Source organism: Opisthocomus hoazin, unplaced genomic scaffold (genome assembly GCF_030867145.1).
Source record: "Opisthocomus hoazin isolate bOpiHoa1 unplaced genomic scaffold, bOpiHoa1.hap1 HAP1_SCAFFOLD_56, whole genome shotgun sequence".
In the NCBI taxonomy this organism is placed as follows: domain Eukaryota; kingdom Metazoa; phylum Chordata; class Aves; order Opisthocomiformes; family Opisthocomidae; genus Opisthocomus; species Opisthocomus hoazin.
Window position 1 is genome coordinate 528,360 of NW_027448988.1, and position 25,230 is coordinate 553,589.

A 25,230-nucleotide genomic window follows, 5' to 3' on the forward strand; every position below is an offset into this window, starting at 1 on the left:
CAACATCGGAGAAAGACCCGCAGCTCCGAAGGGAGGGACGAGGTTAAAACGCAACTCCCGTTGTCGAAAACGCGACCGAGGGCCTTTTGTTCACAGCATGAAATGAGCTGAACTCGGCAAAGCGGCCGCGGATACAAAGAGTCCTTTGGTGTCAGGGAGGGAGGAAAAAATCTCAGAGGAGAAACCAAGAGTCGGGGAAACAAAAGTCCGTGTGTCAGTCAGATGTCCTAGGTGAAGCAACCTTAATGATTTAATACCTTAAAAAACAGATCTTCAAGAAACCCTCCCAACCCCAGACCTACAAGATCAGCAAAACCCTGGAAACCAGCCACAGGGACGAGTCCTGATCTTGTCACTAGCCAGAAATGGTGGGGGCTGGGGGGGGAGGGAAGAAAGAAGGAGGATGGGGGGGACGTGGGGTACAGCAGGTCCGAGGGGTGCAGCTCACGCTTGGTCAGCCACCACGACCACGGGGGCTACCAGGTGCTGCCCAGCAGCCACCGCCTTGACCAGGTTGCACTTCTGCCGCTGCTTGACCACCAGCTTGGACTCAGGAGGGGGTAGAGCTGCATGGCCCATGAGGTAGCACTGATGGTGACGGGCCGTGCTTCCTCCTCCGCCTCCTCTTCCTCATCCTTGTCGCACCATGTCAGCTGGCGGCTGACGGCGACGGCCTCTGCGGCGAAGGAGGTGAGCTCTTTGGCACTGCTCTTCCTGCGGGGAGAAAGCGGCTCAGGGTGGGATGCGGGGGGCTGGAGGGAGGTTGGGGGGCAAATATCGGGGTGTCCCCTCACGCGCATGCCACGCCAGATGGGTCAGGCACCAAAAACACGGCTCCAGCCCGAATCACGTGCTGCAACCGCTGCCCAGATGGCGAGAGCTGCAGCCAAGCAGAGCTGAGAGCAGCTCACTGGGGAGAGGAGCCAGGATTTGGGGGGCTGGAATGTGTCCCCCACCCCCACCCCAGGGCCACACACGCTCACCTCTGCAAGATGATGGGGGTCAGCAGGGTGTTATCCAGGGCACACTGCAACGAAACGCAGCCAGGTCAGAGCCAAGCACCCCGCAATGGGGTGTCCCCCCACCCCGGCATTGGGGAGTGGAGGGGGGGAGGGGGGGGCAGCAGCACTCACCCCCTGCACCCAGGGGTGCTCCAGGACCTGGGCCGCACTGAGCCGCTTCTTGGCATCTGTCACCAGCAGCCTGGAAATGAGATCTTTGGCCCCAGAGGAGATGTGCGCCCAGTCCTTGTCAGGAAACTCGTACTTCCCTTCCTGGATGCTCTCCAAGAGCATCACCTGGGTGGGGGGGTAAATAAAAAAGGGGCTGAGCTGGGAGGGGTGCTGCCAAACCAGCGGCGGGTTTCGGCACTGCCGGGGTCCGCCACGCACCTCGCAGGTGTAGCACGCCTGGCCGTTGTCCCAGTCGCAGCTGGAGCTGCAGCGGCCCACGAAGGGGGGGTACCCGCTCAGCATGAAGTACAGGACGACGCCCAGGCTCCACAGGTCGCAGCGCTTGTCGTAGGTGGGCGCATTCTTGTTCCTGTAAAAATTTTCCACCACCTCCGGGGCCATGTACTCGGGGGTGCCGCACTGCGGGGAGAGGCAGGGGTGAGCCCCAAAGGACAGGGGAGCGATGGGGCAGAGCTGAGAGACAGGGACGGGGGGGTGTCTGCCAGAACTAAGGGGCTACCCCCTCCAAAATGAGGGTGCAGACACGGCCGCTTCCCGGGTTTGGTCCTGGCAGGGCAGATCATCCCGGCCAGGTTTCCCATCGCCACGCGGGGGATGTCACAGCCCTGCCACCCCGAAAAAAATAAAACCCTAAAGGGGTGCAACACCCCCCCAGACTGCCCCCCAGCACTGCCGCCACCGGGCCGGCTCAGCGGGGCAGCGTCCGTCCCATCACCCGGGACATGGCGGGCGGGCGGCGGGGACGGAGCCGGCTCTGCCTGTTCCCCTGCCTGACGCGGGCAGGGCCGCCGCAGCGGGCGCCGGATCCGGGTGCCGGAGGAGTTAACGCTGATGCGAGGCGAGAGCCAGCGGTCCCGTTCCCCCATGGTTCCCCCACGGCTCCCAGGGCTCTGGGGCTTTCCAGCGCACGTGACCCAACCTGCAGCCCGCACCGCCTCGTGACCAGGGGAGAGCAGAGCTGCAGCCAGCAGATAATCACCCCGTAACATAACGAGAGGCCTCCAAACGAGACGCCTCGCCGGCCTCGGCAGCTGATGCCACCGCAAGAAGAAGAAAAACACCCACGCAAGCCCAACCCGCAGCACCCTGCATGGGCTTCCACCCGGCAGGGACCACAGCACCCACCCCCCTCTGCCCCCGCTGCTGAGAACGGGAAACTCAGGACACCTCAGAAATTCAGGTCCTCCCCCTGGGGGAGGGGAAACGCGGAGGAACGAGGGGGGGGGTGTTTTGGCCCCCCCTCTGCTGTTGGGCACCCCGCGTGGGCCAGGGTCTGCCCCCCCCCAGCACGTGAGCACCCTGGAAACACCGTGAGCACCCCGAAAACAGCGGGGCACAGGGCAACACCTGCGCGGGGGGGGGCCCTGCTGCTGGTGATAAGGGGAGCAGGGATTTCTGCAGGGGGAGGCAGGCTTGGTATGTGCCCCCCCCCAAATGTGAGACAGCTCCTTGCAACGCAGGGGCACCCCAGAAGCTTTCGGGGTGCCCACCCTGCAGGGGCTGCACCGCACGCAAGCAGCCCCAGCCCCCTCTCACACACAACCGGAGTGGGGGGGATCACGGTGGCCCCCCCAGCCCCTCGCCTGACCCACTTCTCCCCGAAAGCGCAGCCTCTGCACAGCCGCCTCCGCCGGGGCCGGCTGTTGCTAAGGCTCACGGCAGCCCGGGCTCTGCGCCAGCCCCCCCTGCGCTGCCCGGCCCCCCCATCGTTACAGAACCGCATCTCGCCCACCGCCGCCGAGGGGGGTCCCACAGCGACGGGAGCGACGAGCAGCGGGGGGCTGCACGCAGCCCCAAAGCCTGGGGGAGCCCCACCAGGGACATTCCCCCCTCCATGGACATTCCACAACACCCACCCCTCCCCCAGCACCCCCCCCATCGACATTATACCCCCCCTGCCCCATGGTCTGCACGCTTACCGGCGAGAGCAGCTCCGGGGTGGAAATGGGGGAGCAATTCCCCTTCAGTTTGATGCCACTTGCCAGGCCGAAGTCACAGATCTTCACCGGGGAGACCTGGGGAGGGGGGGAGCAGCGGTCAGTGACCCCCCCCAGCAGCCCCCAGGTACCCTCAGCCCCGCGTTCGCGCCCCAGCTGCCGCAGCAGCATCCCCCGCGGGGAACCAGGGCCCCCCCAGCCCCGGCACCACCCCCTGCTCCCCGCTCACCTGGTCCAGGCGCTCGCACAGAATATTTCCCGGTTTTAGATCCCTGTGAGCAATTCCTGGGAGGGGGGAGAAGAGGCGATGAGTGGAAAAGCCTGCCCACCCCCCCCCCAAGATTTCCACAGCAGAAGGTCTGGGGGTGGCGCAGGGACCCCTCCCTCCCCACCCCAAATCACCGCCCGCGTCATGGCGAAGGGCACAAATTGCTGCTGGCCCCGAGTCCCGGCCAAACCGGAGGAGCAGACTCCGCACCGCGACAACACGATGCAGCCGGGCCTGACCCTGCGCGCCCGCGGCCGGCACCGGCCCCTGCTCCCTGGGCAGGAGGGGGGGGCAGCACCCCCCGGCTGGGGGGGGCACGGCTGCACCCCGGGGTGGCTCGGCTCACCTCTGCTGTGCAAAAAGTGCAGGGCGCTGGCGATGTCCCGCACCACCGTGCTGGCCTCCAGCTCGTTCAAGCGGCTTCTCTGTTGGATGTGGGTCAGGATGGAGCCTGCGGCCGGGCGAGAGCGGAGTGGGGGCTCGTGGGTGTTGGGGGGGCTCCTGCCACCCCCGCTCCCCCCGCCCCGGCACCACACTCACCTCCCCTCATCTTCTCAAGCACCAGGTAAAACCTCTCCTCCTCCTCGAAGAACTCGATCAGCTGCAGGATGTTCCTGTGGGGACAGCAGTGTCAGCCTGGCATCCCCCTAAAAAGATCGCGGGGTCCCCCCCTCCCCGCAGCCCCCCACCCCACACGGCTCCCCGGGGGAGGGCCAACGGAGGAGAAAATCGGGTTTCCAGCGACTGAAACCACGCGGCTGGGGCCCCCGGCCACATTCCAGTGGGGAGAGGGGCTTCCAGCGCCGGGCCCTGCTCCCTAATTGCTCGCAGACCCTCCTGGCTCGCTCGCCCCGCTCCAGAAACAGCCCCGCTCAGCAGCTCTCCGCGGCGGGACGGCAAACGCCGCGGCGGCAGCTCGGCTCGCCCCTTGGCACCACTCCAACTCGGCCGTCGTGGCCCCGTCGTCATGGCAAGCGGCTCCACGTCGCCTCGGGATGCTCCCGGCGAGGCCACGCGGAGGGAGAGCCGCGCAGGAGGGCGGCCTGCCTGCCGCCCATGGGTGTCTCGAGCGCCAGCCCGGTCTCAGCCCGCGCCCTGTGCCCACGGTGGGGGATGGGGACGGCGGCTGCCCTGCGGTACCTGTGTCCCTGGCACAGATTCAGCATCGCCACCTCCTGTAAGACCCCGCCGCAGACGTCGAACTGGTGCTTCTTGATGATCTGCAAGGCAAAGCGGGCGAGACTCAGGGAGAGGCACCGCTGCTGGGGAGGGACCGGGGCCGGCAACCACCGCGCCCCAACCCACCCGGCGCTGGGGACCCCCGGGGCCAGGCAGAGGCAGGCGGGGGATGCCCGAAGGGGTTAAAGAAGCAGAACAGGCTGTTCCCGGCAGCGGGGCCAAGCCGCTCCCTCCCGGGGCCCGCAGCCAAGGCGAGCTCTGCGGCCGAGCCCCGGCGCAGCCGCCCCGGCAGCGGAGCACGGCCCTTCGCCCCGCTGGGCGCTGGCACAGTGGGTGCCTGGTGGACGTGCCATGGGGTGAGCAGGGGGTCTCCACCCACGGGGGAGAGCTGGGTGGTCCCACTGACCCCCAGCCCTTTGGGGCACACTGAACACCCAACCACCATGCAGCCCTCCCCCTGCCTCAGTTTCCCTCCTTGGGCACCCAAAAGCACCCCGGGGCAACAGGGGAAGCCAAGTGCCCCTTGCGTTTGGACACAGGGCCTGTCCCAGCCCCCCCACGCCGTGACTGGGAGCCTGTGGGGTGCAGGGATGCGGCACCACCATCCCCAACCCCAAAAGCAGCTGGCTCACCCCCTGACCCCTCCATTGTTCGCGGGGGCACGAAGACCTCCCTGGGGCTGGCCACCCTGCCGCACCACATGCCCCTGCTTGCCCCAAGTCCCTAGACGCGGCGCAAGCGTTAATTTAATCTCGTGTCTGCCCTAATTTACAGGGATAGGAGCGTGGCTAAGGGGGTTGACCAAGGTCCTGCAGCTGGGCGGTGGCAGAGGACAGCGTGCCACCTGCGTGGCCTGGCCCTGCCCCGCTCCTGCCCCTCTCCATCCCCTCTACCCCGTGAAACCGTCGTCCTGTGCCAGCTCCGCACAGCCAGGAGAGCCAGGAGCCCAGGATGTGGAGGGCAGAAGGGGAAACTGAGACAGGGGGTGGGCAGGAGCCCGCTCTGCAGCCCCAAGCCGCAGAGCTTTACCTTCACTGCGTACTCCTTGTTGGTGACGAGGTTAATGCAGGACTGGACTCTGCCTTGGGCCCCTTCTCCCAGCACCTCGTCGTGCAGCCAGTAAACATCTGGCAGGAGAGAGGGCGCCTGAGCTGCTGGCCCCACCGCGGCACGGGACACCACGGCTGTCCCCGAGCCTGGGGACACCAGGAGGGCCCCAGCCCTGCCGCAGCCCGGGGGGGGACCCCTGGGGTCCCTGGGCAGCCCCGCTCACCTTCGAACCTGCCGGAGAAGCTGTCGGTGGCTCTGCAGTGCTGCTTCTTGTTCCTTTTCTTGGTGCTGGGGATGTCGATGGGCTGACTCAAAGGCACATCTGCGCCGGAGCAAAGCCACTGGCCTGAGTCACCCCCAGCCACCCTGCGCTCCCCCCAGCATCGCCACCCCTGGGACAGCCCCTCAACGCCTTCGGGGGAATGCAGAGGGCCGACATCCCGAGGTCCAGGGCACTCGAAGACGGGCTCCAGGTCAAACGCCAGCTCGAAGGGGTTTTGTTCCTGCAAGGGCCAAGAACACGAGTGAGACGGCAGCTGCTGGACCAGCCGCCGCCGCCCACCCGGTCCAGGCACGCCGCTGGCCTTGGCACACGCTCTGCTCGTGCAGGGCACCGGCTCATGGCCCTGCTGCCAGAGGGATGCAGCAGAGCCGGAGGAAGAGGAGGAGGAGGAGGAGGAGGAGGAAGGGTTTGACCACGTCTCCTGCCGGGGATGTTGCCGCGGGGTCATGCCTCTGTGCCAGCAGCCCCAGGCCGGCACGCGGGCGATGATGAGAGGGACTGGGGCTGCGCGTACCAACCCAGCCCCGAACATCCACCCTGACCTGAACTACAGCCGGGGGGGAGGAAGAAGAGCCACAGGGCAGGACGGGCTCCGGAGCCACCGCACCGCGTCCTCCCACCTCCTCGCAAGGTCAGGGGGGGCCGGAGCCCACTCAGCGCCGCTCCGGTGAACGCCGTGCCCGTGGCTGCGTGATGCCTGTGACCTGGCAGGATCGGGCCCCGCTCCCAACCCTCCCTGCACCCCACATGGGCGATGGGTGTGGGAACCACTGCCTCCCCCACCCCAAACCCAGCGCCTCCGCCCCCAGCACCCCAAAGGGGACATGGGGAACTTCAGCCCCCCCCGAGCCACCCCACCGCGGGACGGGGCAGTGCCGGGGGCACCCGGCCGCGAGGCAAAAGGGCCCCGTCCTCCGCGGGGTTACGAAATCTGTTTGGGTGGAGGCAGCAGCTCCCGGCGGCGTTCCCCAACCCGCCCCGGTGCCCCGGTGCCCGGGCCGGCTGCCAGCCCCAGCGCGGCGCGGGAGCAGCCAGCCCCGGCCACCGCCGCCAGAAACAGCCCGAAAGCGCCTGTTTGCTGCCGGGGCGGCTCTCGAGGGGCCGGGGGGTCCCCATCGCGGTGCGGGGATGCCACGAGCATCTCCCCCCAACCAAGCACCACTCCTGATGCCTGAAAACGCTCCTGCGCAGCGTTTGGCCAGATTCCCCCCTCACCCCCCTAAAAAAAGACAGTATCAGGGTTTGCGGAGTGCGGTGTCACCCTCCAGCCCCCCCCAAGGCTCCCATGTCATGGCGGGGATGAGCGGCTCGGGCCCAAGTCCCTGCACCACGGGCAGGATGAGGCCTCCCGGGGGGGGGCACCAGGGGTGTACACGGGGGACAGGGGGCCCTGCCCGCTGCCGCAGCACCGGCGCACAAAAGGTTTGGGGGATGGGACACACAGGGCAGACGCTGCGCGGCGGCTCCGGCAGCGCATCCGAGGTGTCCCCCGTGTCCCCCCCGTCCTGGTCCCCAACCACCCGGGGTGGGGGAACGTAGGGGGGGATGGAGGGGGGGATGGAGGGGGGGGCCCAAACCCCAGCCAGAAGTCCTCAGAGCAGGATTAGGTGTCAGCTAAAATAAGCCGGGCAGGTTTCGGGTGAGCTCCCAGCATCCCTCTCAGCCCCAGGAGCCAAACTAAACAAAGCTCCCACGAAGTTGCCCGGCTGACGAGAGCGTTTGGGGGACCCAGACCCCCCCCTCGCACCCCCCTCGCGTGACAGTGACCGGGAGGCACGGGGGTCCTGGTGCCCTGGCTGCAGACCCCCTGCCAGGATCTGGCCCTCGCACAACAGGTCCCAGGCTGGGCCCGGCAGCCCCCCACCCCCTGCTCGCAGACGTGCGGTGAATGAGTGCAGCTGGGGGGGGGGGGGGGGGGAACATGCAGCCCACCCGCTGACCCACCCCACGGGGGACACCCGTGGGAGCTGCAGCGGGGTGAGTAAAGCCTTGCTGTGGGGGGGGGGGGTGTGTGTGGGGTGTCTGACCCCCCCTCGGGGAGCACCCCGACCACCGGGCCGGCGGGACATGGGGGTCCTGCGGCCTGGGTTGGGTGGCATCACCCTGGGCGCTCCCCTCTCTCCTCGGGGGGGTGGGGGAAGGGGGAGGTCGCTGATGTGTGTCCGTGCCCCCCCCCCCACTCCGGGCAGGGGATCCAACCGCCGCGGACCCGCACCCCAACCCCGCACCCTCCCGTCCCCCCCCGGAGCACCCCAAACCCCTACCCCCTCCGGAGCATCACGGGGGCGGGGAGCACCCCCTTACCTTGAAGGAGCGGTGGAAACCGGGGATCTCAGATTCCTTCTGCACCATCTTGCTGCGGGCGGGGGGAAGGGAGAAACAAGGGAGGGGTGCGGGGTAGGAAAAAGCCCAACCAAGCAACCAACAAAAACAGGAAAATAAACCGGGAGGGGGGGGAGGGATGCGGAGGGGCGGGCAGAGCCATCGGGGGGGGGGCCGGGGGTACGCCGAGACCTGTGGAGAGAGGAGACCGGGGGGGCGGGTGTCAGGGGGCTGTGGCCCGCACGGGGCCCGCACGGAACCCCCCTGGTCCCAAAACCCCCCCGGCGCTCACCGGCCCCGCAGAGCCGCCGCTGCCGGGGGTACCGCAGCCCGCTCCGCTCCGCATCGCTCCGCACCGCCGGGAGGGGACGTGCCCCCGCCCCCCCCCCCGCAGCTTTATGGCGGCGGCTCCGCCCCCCCGCCCCGCCCCCGCCGTGTGACACCGCCCCCCCGCGGTGACACACCCCCACCCCACCCCCCACGCTGCGCCCAGGGGCGGGGACCCCCACAGCCCCCCCCCTGGCTGCACCAGGCGGGGTGCGGGGAGCCCCACGGACACCCCCTGGGTTCCCCCCCCCCCACAGCCCACACATGTCACGAGCGGGGCGGTGCTCAGCCGCGAGGCCTGCGCGCGGCAGGGGGTCACAGCACAGCCCCCCCCACCCCGGCCCCACCCCGGCTGGGTGGCACCGTGGGAGCCTGTCACGGCGCGGGTGTCCCCCCCCCTCCCCTCCCCCCACCCCACGTATCGCTTGACGCCGACCCGGGCTCAGAACGCACACGCCGAGCGGCGGCGCCTGGCCAATGGCTGCGCATGACGTCACCGCCTGCACCGCCTATTGGCTGCTCGCCCCCTCCCGAGCCGCCATCGCCCCGCCCCCCCGTGCCCCGCCCCTCCCAGGCACCGCGTCACGCTCCGCCCCCCTCCCCGCAGTTCGGGTGTGCCCCCCCCCCCCCCAAAGTGCCGGTGGGGCCAGAGTGGGGGGGTCGGGACCCCCCAAGCCCCCCCAAATCCCGCCCCCCTCGCAGCCGGGGCAATCAGCGCCCTGCTCTACATTAGCGCTGCTAACGAGGGCGCCCCAATTAGCTACACTCCTGCTAATGCACCCCAGGATGCCACTGGCCTTCTTGGCAGCCAGGGCACGCTGCTGGCTCATGGTCAGCCTGTCGTCCACCAGGACACCCAGGTCCCTCTCCGCAGAGCTGCTCTCCAGCAGGGCCGCCCCAGCCTGTACTGGTGCCTGGGGTTGTTCCTCCCCAGGGGCAGGACCCTGCATTTGCCTTTGTTGAACCTCATCAGGTTCCTCTCTGCCCACCTCTCCAGCCTGTCCAGGTCTCGCTGAATGGCAGCACAGCCTGCTGGTGTATCCACCACTCCTCCCAGTTTGGTGTCATCAGCAAACTTGCTGAGGGTACACTCTAACTCTTCATCCGGGTCACTGATGAAGAAGTTAAACAAGGCTGGGCCCAGTGCTGACCCCTGGGGCACACCGCTAGTTACCGGCCTCCAACCAGACTCAGCGCCGCTGATGACAACCCCCTGAACTCTGCCATTCAGCCAGTTCTCAATCCACCTCACCGACCACTCGTCCAGCCCACACTGCCTGAGCTTCCCTAGGAGGATGTGATGGGAGACCGTGTCGAAAGCCTTGCTGAAGTCGAGGCAGACATCACCCACGGCTCTCCCCTCCTCTACCCAACCAGTCGTGCCATCGTAGAAAGCTCCCTGCACGCTCCTGGCCTGTCTGCACACTCACTGCACGCTTAATGCACACTTACCGCATGCTCCTTGCATGGTCACTGCTCACGCTCCACGCTCACGACTTGCTCCCTGTGCACGCCTGGCCTCTCTGCACACTCCCTGCACGCTCCCTGCACACTCAACTGAACCACGGAACCACGGAATGTTTGGGGGTTGCCAGGGCGCTCTGTGAGTCACGGAATCACGGAATGTTCGGGGTTGGAAGGGACCTCTGTGGGTCACGGAATCACGGAATGTTTGGGGGTTGGAAGGGACCTCTGTGGGTCACGGAATCACGGAATGTTCGGGGTTGGAAGGGACCTCTGTGGGTCATCTAGTCCAACCCCCTGCCCAAGCAGGGTCACCCAGAGCAAGCTGCTCAGCATCACGTCCAGGCGGGTCTGGAATATCTCCAGAGAAGGAGACTCCACAGCCTCCCTGGGCAGCCTGGGCCAGGGCTCTGTCACCCTCAGAGGCAAGAAGTTCTTCCTCGTGTTCAGCTGGAGCTTCCTCTGCTCCAGTTTGTGCCCGTTGCCCCTTGTCCTATCGCTGGGCACCACTGAACGGAGTTGGGCCCTGTCCTCCTGACCCCCACCCTGCAGATATTTAGAGGCATTTCTAAGGTCCCCTCTCAGCCTTCTCTTCTCCAGGCTGAACAAGCCCAGCTCCCTCAGCCTTTCCTCGTAGGAGAGATGCTGCAGTCCCCTCATCATCCTCCTAACCCTCCTCTGGACTCTCTCCAGTAGCTCCTCATCTTTCTTGAACTGGGGAGCCCAGAACTGAACAGAGCACTCCAGATGAGGCCTAACTAGGGTGTAGAGGGGAAGGAGAACCTCCCTTGACCTGCTGGCCACACTCCTGCTAATGCACCCCAGGATGCCATTGGCCTTCTTGGCAGCCAGGGCACGCTGCTGGCTCATGGTCAGCCTGTCGTCCACCAGGACACCCAGGTCCCTCTCCGCAGAGCTGCTCTCCAGCAGGGCCGCCCCAGCCTGTACTGGTGCCTGGGGGAGTTTCACAAACCAAGACAGAATGTCTACAACAGAAAGGAAGACCAAAAAGTGAATGTCAAAAAGTGAAAAACTGACAGAGATTAAAGAAACAAAGGAAAAATATAGAACAATACAAGTAAGTACTAAGGAATGACACAAAACTCTTGAAGAAAACCAGATTTGAAATCCTCACACTTCACACAAACATTAAAATAAGGAAGGAGATTAAGGAAGTAAAGGGCAAAACTTATAACCCATGGCAGCAAAGTAAATCCGCTGCAGAAACGCAATGTAGAAAGCAAGGGCACTCTGGAAACCCTTCGACTTAGAAAGAAACTTAACCAGGGAGGAAGATTAAGGAAGTCAAGGTAAAAACTAAAAACCGAGGGCAGCACACTAAGGCACACATGGCAAGGCTATATGCAAAAAGATAAAGATCTACACCAAAACTAGCAATACCTACAAATACACACAATGATTTCAAAAACTTAGCCTTCAATAAGATCTCAATAGGGAGGAGGATGAAGGAAGTCAAGGGACAAACGAAACAAAAGAGTGGCAGCAGACTGAAACAGCTGTGGAAAGACAATGCAAAAAGCCAGGATAAAGACACAAACCAAGACAGAATGACTACAGCAGAAAGGAAGACCAAGAAATGAATGTCAAAAAGTGAAAAACCGACAGAGATTAAAAGAAAAACGAAAAAAATAATAGAACAATAAAGGTAAGCACTAAGGAATGACACAAAACTCTTGAAGACAACAACATGTGAAATCCTCAGAGTTCATATGAACACTGAAATTGGGAGGAAGATTAAGGAAGGGCAAATCTAATAACCCATGGCAGCAAACTAAATCCGCTGCAGTAACACAATGTAGAAAGCAAGGGCACTCTGGAAACCCTTCGACTTAGAAAACTTAATTAGGGAGGAAGATTAAGGAAGTCAAGGCAAAACCTAAAAACCTGAGGGCAGCACACGAACACAGACATAGCAAGGCTATGCAAAAAGCTAGAGATCTACAGCAAAACAAGCAATACCCACAAATACAGGAAATGATTTCAAAAACTTAGCCTTCTACAAGATCTCAGTAGGGAGGAGGATGAAGGAAGTGAAGGGACAAACGAAACAAAAGAGTGGCAGCAAACTAAAATGAGATATAGAAAGACAATGTAAAAGCCAAGGTTCTTAAGGTCCCAGTATTTAATGTCAATGTCTCTGTATTTCAAGGTCAGGACTGCAACAGTTCTGCTGTCTGTGGACACCAGTGAGAGATGACCTGCTTTTCATTCGTTCAGGCACTGCACCTACACTTAGTCACAGATCTGATTTTTTTTTTTATGTTTTCCTCTCCAAGATGTAATAGACAACAGGGCACCCTTTAAGTGAAGTTAAATAGCAGTTCTACTGATTTAAATACAAAAAGTTTTCGCCTGTGGTACATTCATCCACAAGAACTTTAACACCTCTTGATAGAAGGAATAATAAGAAACATGACACTTTACCAAACTAGCTGCAGTGGTATTTTCTAGTTTTAAACAAAGCACCTGTGTGGAAGTTGCAAGCTCTCCTTATAGATTAGCAAACTTAGCAAGGACAAGACTGTGACAAGAGCAGGAGCTGCGACCAAGAACCAGTGAAAAGCAGCTTTGCAGTTTTGCAACGAGATAGAACGAACCGAGCATGCGCAGCGCCCCGGATGTAACTCACGGGCAAATGAGGAAGACTACTGAAAGAGATGAAGTAACGACCTAAGACCACCAGAGACTACCCAGGAGCTCTAATACACCTGCTAAAGGAGAATTGGAATAGATTCATACGCTCTCGGAAATATAACGATTAATATGCATATTGTAGTTCTATTTAACCTGAAATTAAAGGGTGTTTGGCGCACACGTTTGGAGGAGAGATCCCCCGTGTGCCCGGCGCCGTAATAAAGGACACCTGGTTAACAGCATACATTGTACTGTTAGGTTATTACCGGATCTGTGAATCACTCTAACCAGCGTTTTCCCTCTTGACTAGAAAATGAAAATCTTCAACAGCAGATAGCCCTGAAATAAGCTTCAGTCAAATCTGGACCCAATACAGGGTGTGCATTATGATATGCCACAGATCGGGACTTGACTCTTCAAAACAATCATGCACTAAGGAAAATTTTAGGTTGTTATGCAGAGTTTTAACTCGAGTCTTGGCAACCGCATTTGGGACATGAAAGGTATCAGCACTACAGTACTACGTGCAGTAGAGAAAACTGCTCTTGCAGTTCAATTCCAACACCGCATCCTCAAACAAACTGAAGCTGCTGTGTTTGAGCAACATGGGTGGAAATCTCACCTGCCACGCTGAAGTGACGCTGGGGCACTTCTTCACCTTGTAGTCTCTTTCCTCAGGCTTAGTGAATCTCTCCCAGAGTCTGAGGCAAAGCCCATGGATTTCTCCTGTTTGCAACAGGGGATGTCTGAGCCGTCACATGGTGGTTTGTTGTGGGGTACCACTTGTACCCTGGATTTGCCTTCATAAATGCATCCCTGTACTAGAAAGAAAAGGAAAACTTCCAGTCAGGTCACTCATGAGAATGCAGTATCCACAGGGCAACACAGTGCACTGCTTGTAATGAGATTTAAGACAGTAAAGAATCCTTAAATAGCTTGATTTTTAACAGTTTAATCACATGTTTAGAGTCTGACTGCCAACACAACCGAACAAAAGAAATACCATGATAGGAAGAGTTGTATTTCAAAAAGCGAGGTTTCTCTTTACCCACCTGAGGGTCTATCACCCAGAGCAGGCTGAAGTTCTGATCCTGCAAACTGCTCCCCACTGCTTCTCTGCTCACCTTGGCGAACAAGGACAGCTGTTCCCATTCTTTTGCAGGTACAATATTTCCAGTTTTACACTGCAGTTTCAATGAAATGAAGACATACATTTAGCAATACATGCAGAATGATGCTCCCAGAACAGGCAAAGAAATAAAACCTATGACCAGGATTACCTCATTTTCAGCAACTTCGGATACATCATCCCCATGTTCCCACCAAAATGTACCACGCTGCATCAAATCAACCAGGAAAAAAACTCTTCAGGAACGCTGACCCACACACACGCTGTATCTTCAGAACCGGGCGTCTGTATGAAACTTGCACACTCAGGGCTGCGACCCCTCCCCCCTCACCCCTTTTCTCTCTCCCTCAGCCCGGGCTGGGAGCTCACCTCACCAGGGAAGGACACCAGGGAAGGACACCAGCCTCACCGAGGGACAGGGAGGGGAGAAGGGAGCAGAGAGAAAGGCCACACACAGGGAGGGGAGAAGGGAGCAGAGGGAAAGGCAACACACAGAGGAGCAGCTCTGCCTTCCCTTGCTCAGCCCACAGCCCGCTGGTGCCTGTGCCCGGGGGCTCCGTCTCCGTCCCCTGCCCCTCCCCAGCTCTGGGCTCCCCCCCGGGGCTGCCCCGGCCGGGCCCGGCTCCAGCGGGGAGCTCCCCCCCGCCCCCCTCGCGTGGCCAGCAGGCAGCACAGCCCCCAGTGCCCGCCCCACGGCCCCGCTCCCCTCACGGGCAGCCCCAGCCCTCACCTCAGCCGGAGCCTGGAGTGGATCCTGTCCCTGCCACACCAACATGGCCACCCAGCAGCCCCTGCCCCGGGCCTGCAGCTCCCAGCATGCCCCGGGAACCAACATGGCCACCCAGCAGCCCCTGTCCCGGGCCTACAGCTCCCAGCATGCCCCGGGAACCAACATGGCCAGCAGCAGCCCCTGCCCCAGGGCAGGCCCCAGGACTACAGCTCCCAGCATGGCCCGGGGCGCCCCCCCACACCCTGCCTTCCACCCTCTGGAAGCCTTTTCTTTCTTTCCTAACAGCTGAGCATTTAACTGACTAAATCTCAGAGGTACTCTTGTTCCTTCTCAACAAAGCAGCCATCTCCATCTGCTCACATCTGCCAAGCACACATCCAGGCAGGCCAGGAGAGCACGGGGTCCCATCTGCTCCCTGTCCCTCACACAGCAAGGAGGGTGACAGCCACCAGCCCCTGTGAGCTGGCAGCTCGCCAACAGCCACCGCGCGAAGGGACACAGCCCCTGCTCAGACACCACGGGCCTCTGGAATGGCTTTCCAGAAAGGTACCCAGGAGAGGGACAAAGAAGGACCGAGCTTCTGCAAGATCAGAGCAGAATGAGAAAGCCCAGAGTGTAACTTGGCAACACTCCAAAAGTGAGAAAAGACACCAAACTCTTCTGAGGATGTCACATCATCTTGGCAGACCAGTGCCCTTGCCCGCGTGCCGACAGGACCCACCAAAGTCGTACTCCTGAGATTTTCACCATCTGTGGTGGAAAGCCACTGGGTTTAACTGACGCCTCCAGCCCTTGGGACAGACAGACAGACAGATGAGAGGCTGTAAGGAAGAAAGAACCCCATGCTACGTCTACATCACCAAACGTCTCCAGGCACGTCAGACCTCAGCACGCTTCCCAGTTCCTCACAGCTCTACTTGGCTACTGCAGAAATAACTACTCCATAGCACTGCCCATGGCCGACAGCAGCCTGCTGCAAACTCCTTCCCGTAATTCCACCCACTGAATACAGTCGTGTGTGCACACAGACAGGACCCAGGAAGGAGTGGCACAGCCAGGAACGGGATTTTTGCCAAACTTGACAAAGACACCCTGTGAAAATGACAGCCCTTCTGTCTGAAAGAGCAACAGCAGCTTTAGTAGCGGGGTGGGGAGGAGGGGAAGCTGAAAGAGATTCTGTAGCATTTTTCAGTACTTTCCCTTGGAACAGCTTGAATGAAATCAAGGTGCAATCATGCCTTGTGACTTTGGCCAATGAAATCCACTAAAACTTTGAGGAAATAGTTTATACTCTAAAAAAAAGCAACAACCAAACCAAACACCACAGTTGCATTTCTAGCAATTACTGGAACTCTCCTGACATAAATGTTGCACATTGCAAAGCTAAAGCACAGCCACACAGAGCTGTTTGGTGGTTGGAATAACCACCAAATAACACAAGAAGAGGAGAACATTTTGCAACTTCCAGCACTACAGCTGATTTTGATGGAGTCAAGAACTAAAGCAGCCACAACAGATGAAGGACATCATGTAACATCCATCATGTTAACACATGCAAAAACTTTAGTTACTGCGACGCTGGTTCAAAACTGGGTGCAGGCATGACACATCCCTCCATTGCTGCTGAAACCAGAGCTCCATCACTGCTCCAGGGTTTCCACCGTGTTCCTACACACGCGCTCCTGCACCTACCCAGCTGATAAACGATCCAGGACCATAAACCCAACCAGAACGAACAAAGAAAAGCGTGAATTTTAGTGGAAGATTTCTGATTTCTCTTTCAGCTGAACATCAGATGCTTCTGAAAAGGAAACGCTGGGGCAGACAGCCCTGTCACAAGAAACTCACCTCCACGAGCAGGAACAGTGACGGCTGCTGGCAAGCTTCCGTCGGATGAGTCGCATCAGACTGGTGATTACTGGAGGAAACCTGGAACAGGGAGAGGGGAGAAAAACACCTCTGGGTTACTCCGACATCATCCTCTAAAGGAATTGTGTCACACGGGACGCACTCGTTAACTGTCACAGCACATGTCACTAGCAGTCACATGCCAGCTCCTCGTTTTATTTCACGTTCCTGATTTCTGCGCTGCGTTCCTGTGCACTGCGCGGTGTGCAGCGTGTGCTGCGCTGTGGGATTCACTGCCCTGTCTGCTCTCTGTCGCGTTCCCTGTGCTGTGCTGCTGCGTTCTGTGGTACCGACTGCCCTGTGCCCACGGTCTGTGTGACACTGTCGGTGCTGTGCTGGCTGCTGTGCTGTGTGGGGCCCAGGGGGCGGGCCCCCAGCCCCGGGCCCAGGCCGCGGATTAGCCGAGCCAGCACTGGGTGGAGCCACCAATGGGAACCGCCCACAGCGGGCGGAGCCACCAACGCCCACCAATGGCCACCAGCGGGCACTGGCCACACCCGTCGGCACGGCGATGCCCAGGGACGCGGCAGCGCAGGCGCCGGCAGCGGGCGGAACGCGGCGTCCTTGGCTTCCCCGGGGCTGCCTGCGCCCGGCAGAGCCCCCGCAGCCGCCCGGCCCCAGCGCCTGTCCCCGCAGGCGACCGCCCACCCGGGGGTCCGGCGGAGGGGTGCGCGGGGCTGTTCCCGGAGGGGTGACAGCCAGCCAGCCGGCCGGGGTGCCACAGGCAGACGCGGGGCTCTGCCCGGGGCCGAGCTGCGGGAGGAGGTGGGCAGGCGGAGGGGTGTCCGGGAGGGACCCCGAGCCGCGGAGCTGGGCTCTGCCGTCCGCGGCACGCACAGCCCAGCTCGGCGTGGGCACGGCCAGCGCGGCAGGGCCAGGGGCCGTCTGTGTGCCGGGAGCAAGGCTCAGGGGAGGGCTGGGCAGGGGCGGCAGCAGGGCACTGCTCGGGGCTGTCGACGGAACCCTCCTCACCCTCCCAGGGACCTCGGTGGGATCGGGAGGAGGCCGCGGGCGTGTGGGTACGGCCCTGGTCAGCCGGCGGGACGGACGGAGAGGGCTTTAAGCGGGAATGGAGGGGTCGGAGGACACCCACGGGAGAGCTGGAGGTGAGCTCAGGGCTGCCACGGCGCTGTTTGGGACGGTGTGTGTTGTGTCCTGTCTTCTGTGGTGTGCGCTGTACCCTCTGCTGCGTGTTGGGTCTGCTGCATGGTGTGGAGTTTAGTGCATGATAAGGTATTTGTGGTGTGGATGGCATTTTGGATGGTGTGGATGGCATTTTGAACGGTACAGGACGCTATAGGATGGTAAGCCTTGTATGGTGCAGTGTGTGCTCCATGGCATGTATTGTGTGGTATGTATCGTGTATTATTGTATTTTGTATGGTATGGTTTCGTATCTGGTATAGTACGGTTTTTTATTTGGTATGGTAGGGTATTTTGTCTGGTAGGGACGGTATGGTCTGTACTGTAAGAATTGTATTCAGTTTTGTACTGCCCGTGTGGCACAGCGCTGGGCATGGTATGGGGTATGGTGCTGTGCTGTCTGCGTTACATTCTGTGTGGCGTCAGATTTTGCATTGCGTTCAATGTATGCACGGTGTGGTGTGTACGGCGTTTCTGTGCTGTGTATTTTGTACAGTGTGGTGTATTTTGTGGTTTTGGTATTGGGGGTATGGTCTTGGGGATGTGGCATTGGGGTGTATGGTGTTTGGCATGAACAGTGTGCTATATATCGAAAGGCAAGTTTTGTTATGGTGTCGTATTGTCTGTGCTGTGTGGTGTGTATCTATTGTACTGTATGTGTTGTATATGTTGTGTGGTATGTATTGTGTCATAGAGTATGTATCGTATTGTGTGCATTGTACTGTACCGTATTTATTTTATTTTTTGTATTACATCCTATCATGTATTTTCTGCTGTATTGTTTATTGTTTTGTGTAGTGTATTGTGTGTATTGTGTGGTATGGTAGGCATGGTACGGTACTGTGGGTATTGTTTTGTGTTTTGTGTATTGTAGGGCATTGTCTGCATCATGTTGTATGTTTCTAATTTGTATTTTATTTTTCTATTGCAATTGCACTGTATTTATTGTGTAGTATGCTGTTGTGCTCTATGCAGTGTGTTGTCTAACTGTTTCTATTGTATTTATTTTGGATGCTGTGCTTCGTTTTGCATTGCATTTCATATTGTATTATATGTATGGTGTGTAGAATACAGAATGGTACGGAATGTATGGTATGCGGTGTATTACACTGGGTTCTGTGTTGTACTGGGTTTGGTCTGTTCTGTGTGTTGTGTTGTGTGTATTGTGTGGGGTTTGATTCTCTTTTGTATTGCATTGTACTGTTTGTATTGTAAGTCTGGTGTTCTATTTTATGGTATGGCATTTATTTTATTGTATGCAATGTATTGTAAGGTGTGGTATTTATTTTTTGTAAGTATTGTCTGTATTGTATGGTTTGTTTTTTATTGTATTTTATGTATTTTTTTGTATTATATTGTAACATACGGTATGTAATGTATGGTATGGTAGTGTATGGTATGGTAATTTATGGTCTGGCATTGTATGGTATGGCATTGTACTGTATTTTGCATTGAATTTTATGTATTTGATGTACTATACTGTATTTTATGTGTTTTCTTTAATGTATGTTACGGTATTTATTTTATTGTATGTATTCTATGTATTATTTTGGGTGTAGTACATGGCATGGTATTTATTGTATTGTATTTTCTAGTCCAGTGGGAATTGTGTTGTATGGTACGCATTGTATGGTATGGTATGTATGGTATGGTGTGCATTGTATTTTATGTTGTGCATTGTATCGATTGTATTCTATTTTATGGTATGTATTGTATTTTGCCTGCTGTAGGTGACCCTGCTTCGGCAGGTGGGTTGGACTAGATGACCCACAGAGGTCCCTTCCAACCCCTACTATTCTCTGATTCTGTGATTCTGTGATTGTATAGGTTGTACAGCCTGTAGGTACTGTATGTACTGTATGTTGTGTACACCTTGTATTGCATTGCGCGGTGTGTATTGTCTTCTCTCTGTTGTGTGTTTTGTGCTGTAGGTACTGTAATTTCTTTTCTACTGTATTTTGTATTGTATTGTGTGCATTTGATAGTATGTAACATATATAGTGTGTGCTATAGTAGGTGTTGTGTTGCTTGTGTTGTATTTTCTATTGAATGTATGTGCTCTGTGGTTTTTGCGTTGCGTTGCATTGCATGTACTGTACGTCATGCTATGGCATCATTGTAATGCACGTGTTCCATGGTGTGCATTGTGTGTGTGGTGTTGTATGGTATGTACTGTAGGGCATGGTGTTGTATTTATTGCATTGTGCGTACTGTATTTTGAATTGTATTGAATTCTGTATTGTATTGTGGGGGTTTTGTATCGTATTTTATATACTGTATTCTACTGTACGATATTTATTGTATTGTACGTATTGTAATGCATTTTGCGTTGCAATGTATTTTGCAGTGTGTTTTATGTGTGGCGTGGCTTGTACCGTACAGCCTGTAGTGTATGGCTTGCACTGGACTTTGGTTTGTGTTGTATGGCCCTGCAGTATTGCAGGCTGTCTTGTACAAGAGTGCACACAACGTGTGCTGTATTCCATCACAGATCCACTGGGATAAGCGAGACACGGCGGAATGAGTCCCACAGCTGGAGTTCTGAGATGGAGGGCTATAGGCTCCATTGTACGTGTTGTATTTTGTATTGTATCGTATTTTTTGTATCGTCGTGTTTCTATTGCATTGTGTGTAGCGTGTTTCATACAGTATTTTGTGTTATTCTGTATGGTATGGCATTTACAGTGTTGCATTTTGTAATGTGCTGTATTTTGTACAGTGAGGGTAGGTAGGATTGTCTGGTATGCACTGCATGTGTGGTGCGGTTTCCGTGGCACGGTTTGTAGGTATGGTAGGCATGGTCTGGTACTGTATGTTCTACTGTTTGTCTGGTACATACGGTATGGTATGGTATTTTGGTTGTGGGTATGGTATGGCATTGGGTACGGTACGGTATTGTTTTGAACGTCTTGCGTTACATTTTGCATTGTATTCCATTCTGCGTTGCATTTGTTGTATGTGTGAGGCATGGTATGGTACATACAGTGTTTTGTTTTGTAAGGTGTGGTGTCTTTTGTACTATGCAGTGGGTACGGTGTGATGCTGTGGGTATGGTATGGTACGGTATGCCATTGTATGGTCCTCAGGGTAAGCTACGGCATTGAGGTGTCTATGGTATGTATGGCTTTGTTTGGCGTGTATGGTATTGTATGCGTGGTAGGTATGGTATTGACACAGGAGAAGAGTCAGAGATCACTCAGATCTGAGCTAGCAGTTAATTCATTCAGTTCTAATCACTACATTTCGGTATGCAAAATATTTAATAAAATACAGAAGGACTGGTGGTCAATACTCTGCTATCATCTGCTACACTGGAAGTCAGTACGGGAAACAACGACTATTGCGTAAGCTTACTAAGTGTATCTTAAATGTCACATGCATGCACAAAATGTCACTTACCAAGCCACCGGTGTGTGGGGTCAGGTCAGGGACCTCTCAGCCCCGAGGGGTGACCTTGGGAGATCCAGGGGAGGTCACGGCCATGCAGCCAGCTGCTGTGGAGGGAGAGCTCAGCGGACCCTGATGACTGCAGATACTTAACGGCATAAAGTGGTTGATTTGTGGTCAGATTTTCTGCTGCGTTCATGCAGTTTCGGTCCCTTCTCAGGCAAGTCTCCAGCCAAACCACTTTTTTTGGTTTGGGTGCTGAGCTCCCACTGACCGCTCACACAACACGAGTAACTTTGGCCAGGCTGACTTGCTGAGCATCTGCGTGGACCAGAGTTCAGTTAGGTCAGACAGGAGGAGGGCATCCGTCACAGGTAGGGATGGTGTGGTCTGGTGTGGTGTGGTAGGGTACGGTATGGCACTGTATGGTACAGCATGGAAATGTATGGTACAGCATGGTATGGTACAATATGGCATGGCACTGTATGGTATTTTGCTTTGTGTTATACGCATTGCATTATAGTTTGCATTGGGTTGTATGTATTGTATGATATTTTGCACTGTATGGTACGGTATTAATTGTATTTCATGCATTGTGTGTGTTGTGTTGTACACACTGTATTGTATGGTGTGGCAGTTATTGTTTTGTATTGTGTTCTGTAGCATATTGAATGTCTTTGTGTTGTATTTTGTACCGTATGGTATGTATTCTACAGAGTGTATTGCACTGTGTATCGTATGTATCATATGACGTTATCGTATTTATTGTATGTATTGTATTGTATTGCACTGTTTGTGCTCTTGGATTGTATCTACTGTACTGTATGCGTTGTATTTTATGAACCGTGTGGTATTGTAGGGTATGGTATGTACGTAGCTTACTCTATGCAGTGAATTGTATGTACTGCACTGCATTGTCCTGTATGGTATGTATTTCATGATATGTATTGTATGGTACGGAATGGTGTGCTATGTACCGTGTGCTACATATGGTATGGTGTGTCTTGTATGGCATGTATGGTACGTATAGTGTTCTGTATTGTATGTAATGCATTTTGTGTTGTTTGCACTGCACTGTATATTTTGTGTTGTTTAGTGAATGACATGGAATGTATGGTATGTGTTGTGTTGTAAGGGATGGTAGTTATTGTACCGTATCTGTGCATTTTCATGTCCTGTGTGGTATTTTGTTATTTTACGTATTGTGTTATCATACAGTATTTTTTAAATTTGATGTATTCCACTGTGCATTCTATAGTATTCTGTGCATTGTATTTTGCATTGCTTTGGTATTGTATTGAAAAAACGGTACTGTGTTTTGTATTGTTTTGTATTGTCTTGTATGTACTGTATACCATATTGTAGGTATTGTATTGCATGTATTGTATTTTTTCTTGCATTGCCTTGTGTGTATTGTATGTGTCCTGTCCTAATGTATGGTATAGTATTTATAACAGTTTATTCATTCTAGAGTATTTAGTTTTCTAAGGTATTTTGTTTTATAATATGTTGCATGTAGTTTACTCTATGTAGAGTATGCATTGCACTGTACAGTATGTATTGTATAGTATTTATTGTTTTGCAGCTATTGTGGGTATTGTGGGTATGGTAGGTATGGGACTGCGCTATACAGTTTATTATTGTCTGTATTGTATTGTACCCCGAACGGGATGAACCTTTTCCAGAACCACCCAATGCTCCTGCAGACCCTGCAGCCCTGGGTCCATAAGGAGCTGGAGGAGATCTTTGACAACAGGGGGTTGGAGGCAGCCATGGTGGAAGACACCATCATGGCCACGTTGACCAAGATGCCCCCGGCCCCGCTGCCTCCTGAGGAGGGTCTCTGCCTCCCCCGGCAGCCCTGCGATATCCGGCACAGACGAGCTCCTCGGCACCTCATCCACCGCTGTTGGTGGGCACCCGCCAGCCACCCCGCTGCTCCTGCTGCCATCCCCACGGAGCAAGAAGAGCCCCAGGAGGAGTCCAGGGAGGCTGTGCCCAGGCTCTCCACTTCCAACCGGGACAGGGAACTCTCCTGGGGGGCCACGGCCACCCTGAAAGATGAGCACCAGCAGCTCTGAGGACTCTCCAGCCAACAAGAGGCCAGCACCACACCAGGGACACTGGAGGGGCCCTCACCAGACGACCAAACCGGGACTGGGCCATCAGCTGCGGCACGCGCTGGCCCTCAAGGGCTCCCAGCCCCCCAGATGCAATTATCCGAATAAAAAAATTTCATTAAAACGACAGAAAAAGCCTCAGTGTTACCAACAGTGCAGATGGCATTGCTGTCTTCACCCTTTTTAGCTTTCTTTTACAGGGAGGGGTGGGATGTGAATACTGAGGGGTCCTTCTCTGTGTGCCAGGCAGTGTTTTGTTGTTCTCCCCCAAGGCAAATGCTGCCCAGCTCCGGGCCTGCAGCTCTCAGCTGGTCCCTGGGCCAGTGTCTCCAGCCCAGGGGTCTCCAGGGCCAGCCCGTGCCTCATCGCTCACCACCCAGCCCATCCCCCTCTTCCCTACACCCTCTGCCCCCACATCTCGGGGCACTGCTCCCCAACCAGCCTGCACTGCTGGGTGCAGCCTCGCGACAGTGGCACCCAAACCCCAGCTCCTGCACGGAGTCATGACGTGGTGCTGCTCTCTGCACCAGCCCAGGGTCACACCCTGCCCCAACAGAGCCCCAACAAGTGCAGCCCAGGAAGCGCAGAGTCCTGCCCCTGGGGAGGGACAACACCAGGCACCAGCACACGCAGCAGGCTGCCCGGTGGGGAAAAGCCAGGGAGAGGTGCCCGTGCTGCTGCCCTCCAGCCAGCCTTGGTGCCACCAGCATTGCTTCTCCTCTGTGGAGAAAGGGCCCGGCATGGGCAGATGCTCGGCAGATGGATGCTGGGCAGCTGAGTGCACTGCAATAGTCTGGTTTGGAGAAAAAGAGCCTGAGGGGCCACCTCACCACTCTCCACAGCTTCCCGAGGAGAGGATGTGCAGAGGGAGGTGCTGAACTCTTCTCCTGGGGATCCAGCGACAGGATGCGTGGGAATGAGACGGAGGAAGAGGAAGGCAGAGGAGGAGGGAAGAGGAACAGGAGAAAAAGGAGGAATGAGAGAAAGAGGAGGAAAAACAAGGCAAAGAAGAACAGGAGAAGTAGCAGGATGTGGAAGAACAGGAGAAAGAGGAAGAGGATGATGAAGAACCAGAGGAGGAGGAGCAGGAGGAGGAAAAGCAGAAGGAAGAACAGAGAAGAGAAAGAGGAGGAGAAGGAAGAACAGAGAAGAGAAAGAGGAGGAGAAGGAGGTCAAAACATCTTCAGATTCACTCTAGAGTGGCAGCACATCAAAATCCTTGGAGGAAACACATTCTGCATTTGTTTGTCCATGGGCATTCGCTAACCCCAAGCCTACTGGGGAAGCCGTTACTCACGGGAGTCATTCAGCGCCATGGCCATCGCTCCTCTGGGCACAGACAGGAAAGCTCTGGGTGACAAAGGCTCTCAGGTCGTGCTCCAGAAACAGCAGAGCAGCACCAGAAGATCCCCAGCACCTGATCACACAGACACAATTCCAACTCAGTGACACCATTACTGAAAACAAAACACCCAGAGCAGCACCTGCCATTACAACTCCTTCAGGGCAGCTTCAGCTGCTGCAGAGCTGCAGGCTGACGACCTTCCCACCGCTGCCACAGGCCCCCACAGCAATAACGACCGGCAAAAAGCACCTCTGCCCGCGGCCCACACCCACCCGGCCTCCAGCGGCAGCACAGCTCAGCCCGCAGCTCTGAGGCACCAACCAGCCTGTGCTCACAGCCCGTGCCACCCACAGGACGGTCTGTGCAGAGTCAGCTCACCATGGCCTGCGAGAGAGGGGGGCGGGGGGGGGGGGGGAGAGAAAACTCTGGGGAAAAGGGAAGGTGTGGGCAGGAAACCAGAAATCCCTGACAGGGCTGGGAGGAGAGGCCCGGGCCGCCTGTGCCTGCCCACTGGCCACAGCTGAGCCAATCAGCGGAGCTGTGAGGACAGGCCCGGACTGCCTGTGCCCGCCCACTAGCCATGGCTGAGCCAATCAGCGGAGCTGTGAGGACAGGCCCGGGCTGTCTGTGCCCGCCCACCAGCCACAGCTGAGCCAATCAGTGGAGCCGGAGGCGGTCTGTCAGTCCCAGCCGGGCTGGGGCAGGGCCGGGGGGGGGGGGCAGAGGCCGAGGGGCCTGAGGAGAAAGAGGTGAGAGATGGGGGGGGGGGCAGCCGGGGCGAGGGAGAGCAG

General features: G+C 57.0%; 1 protein-coding gene across 1 annotated transcript; it reads right to left on the minus strand.

Annotated features, from left to right (window-relative positions):
• Positions 1-246: 246 nt before the first annotated feature.
• On the minus strand, positions 247-8,262 carry LOC142360042 (MAP kinase-interacting serine/threonine-protein kinase 2-like). Its single transcript, XM_075412340.1, is given in 14 exon segments — positions 247-563; positions 566-714; positions 984-1,027; positions 1,134-1,298; positions 1,392-1,592; positions 3,113-3,208; positions 3,360-3,415; positions 3,745-3,849; positions 3,939-4,012; positions 4,539-4,618; positions 5,607-5,704; positions 5,851-5,998; positions 6,092-6,130; positions 8,215-8,262. Coding segments are annotated over 14 exon segments (1,422 nt in total). The 3' UTR covers positions 247-444.
• Positions 8,263-25,230: the final 16,968 nt, after the last annotated feature.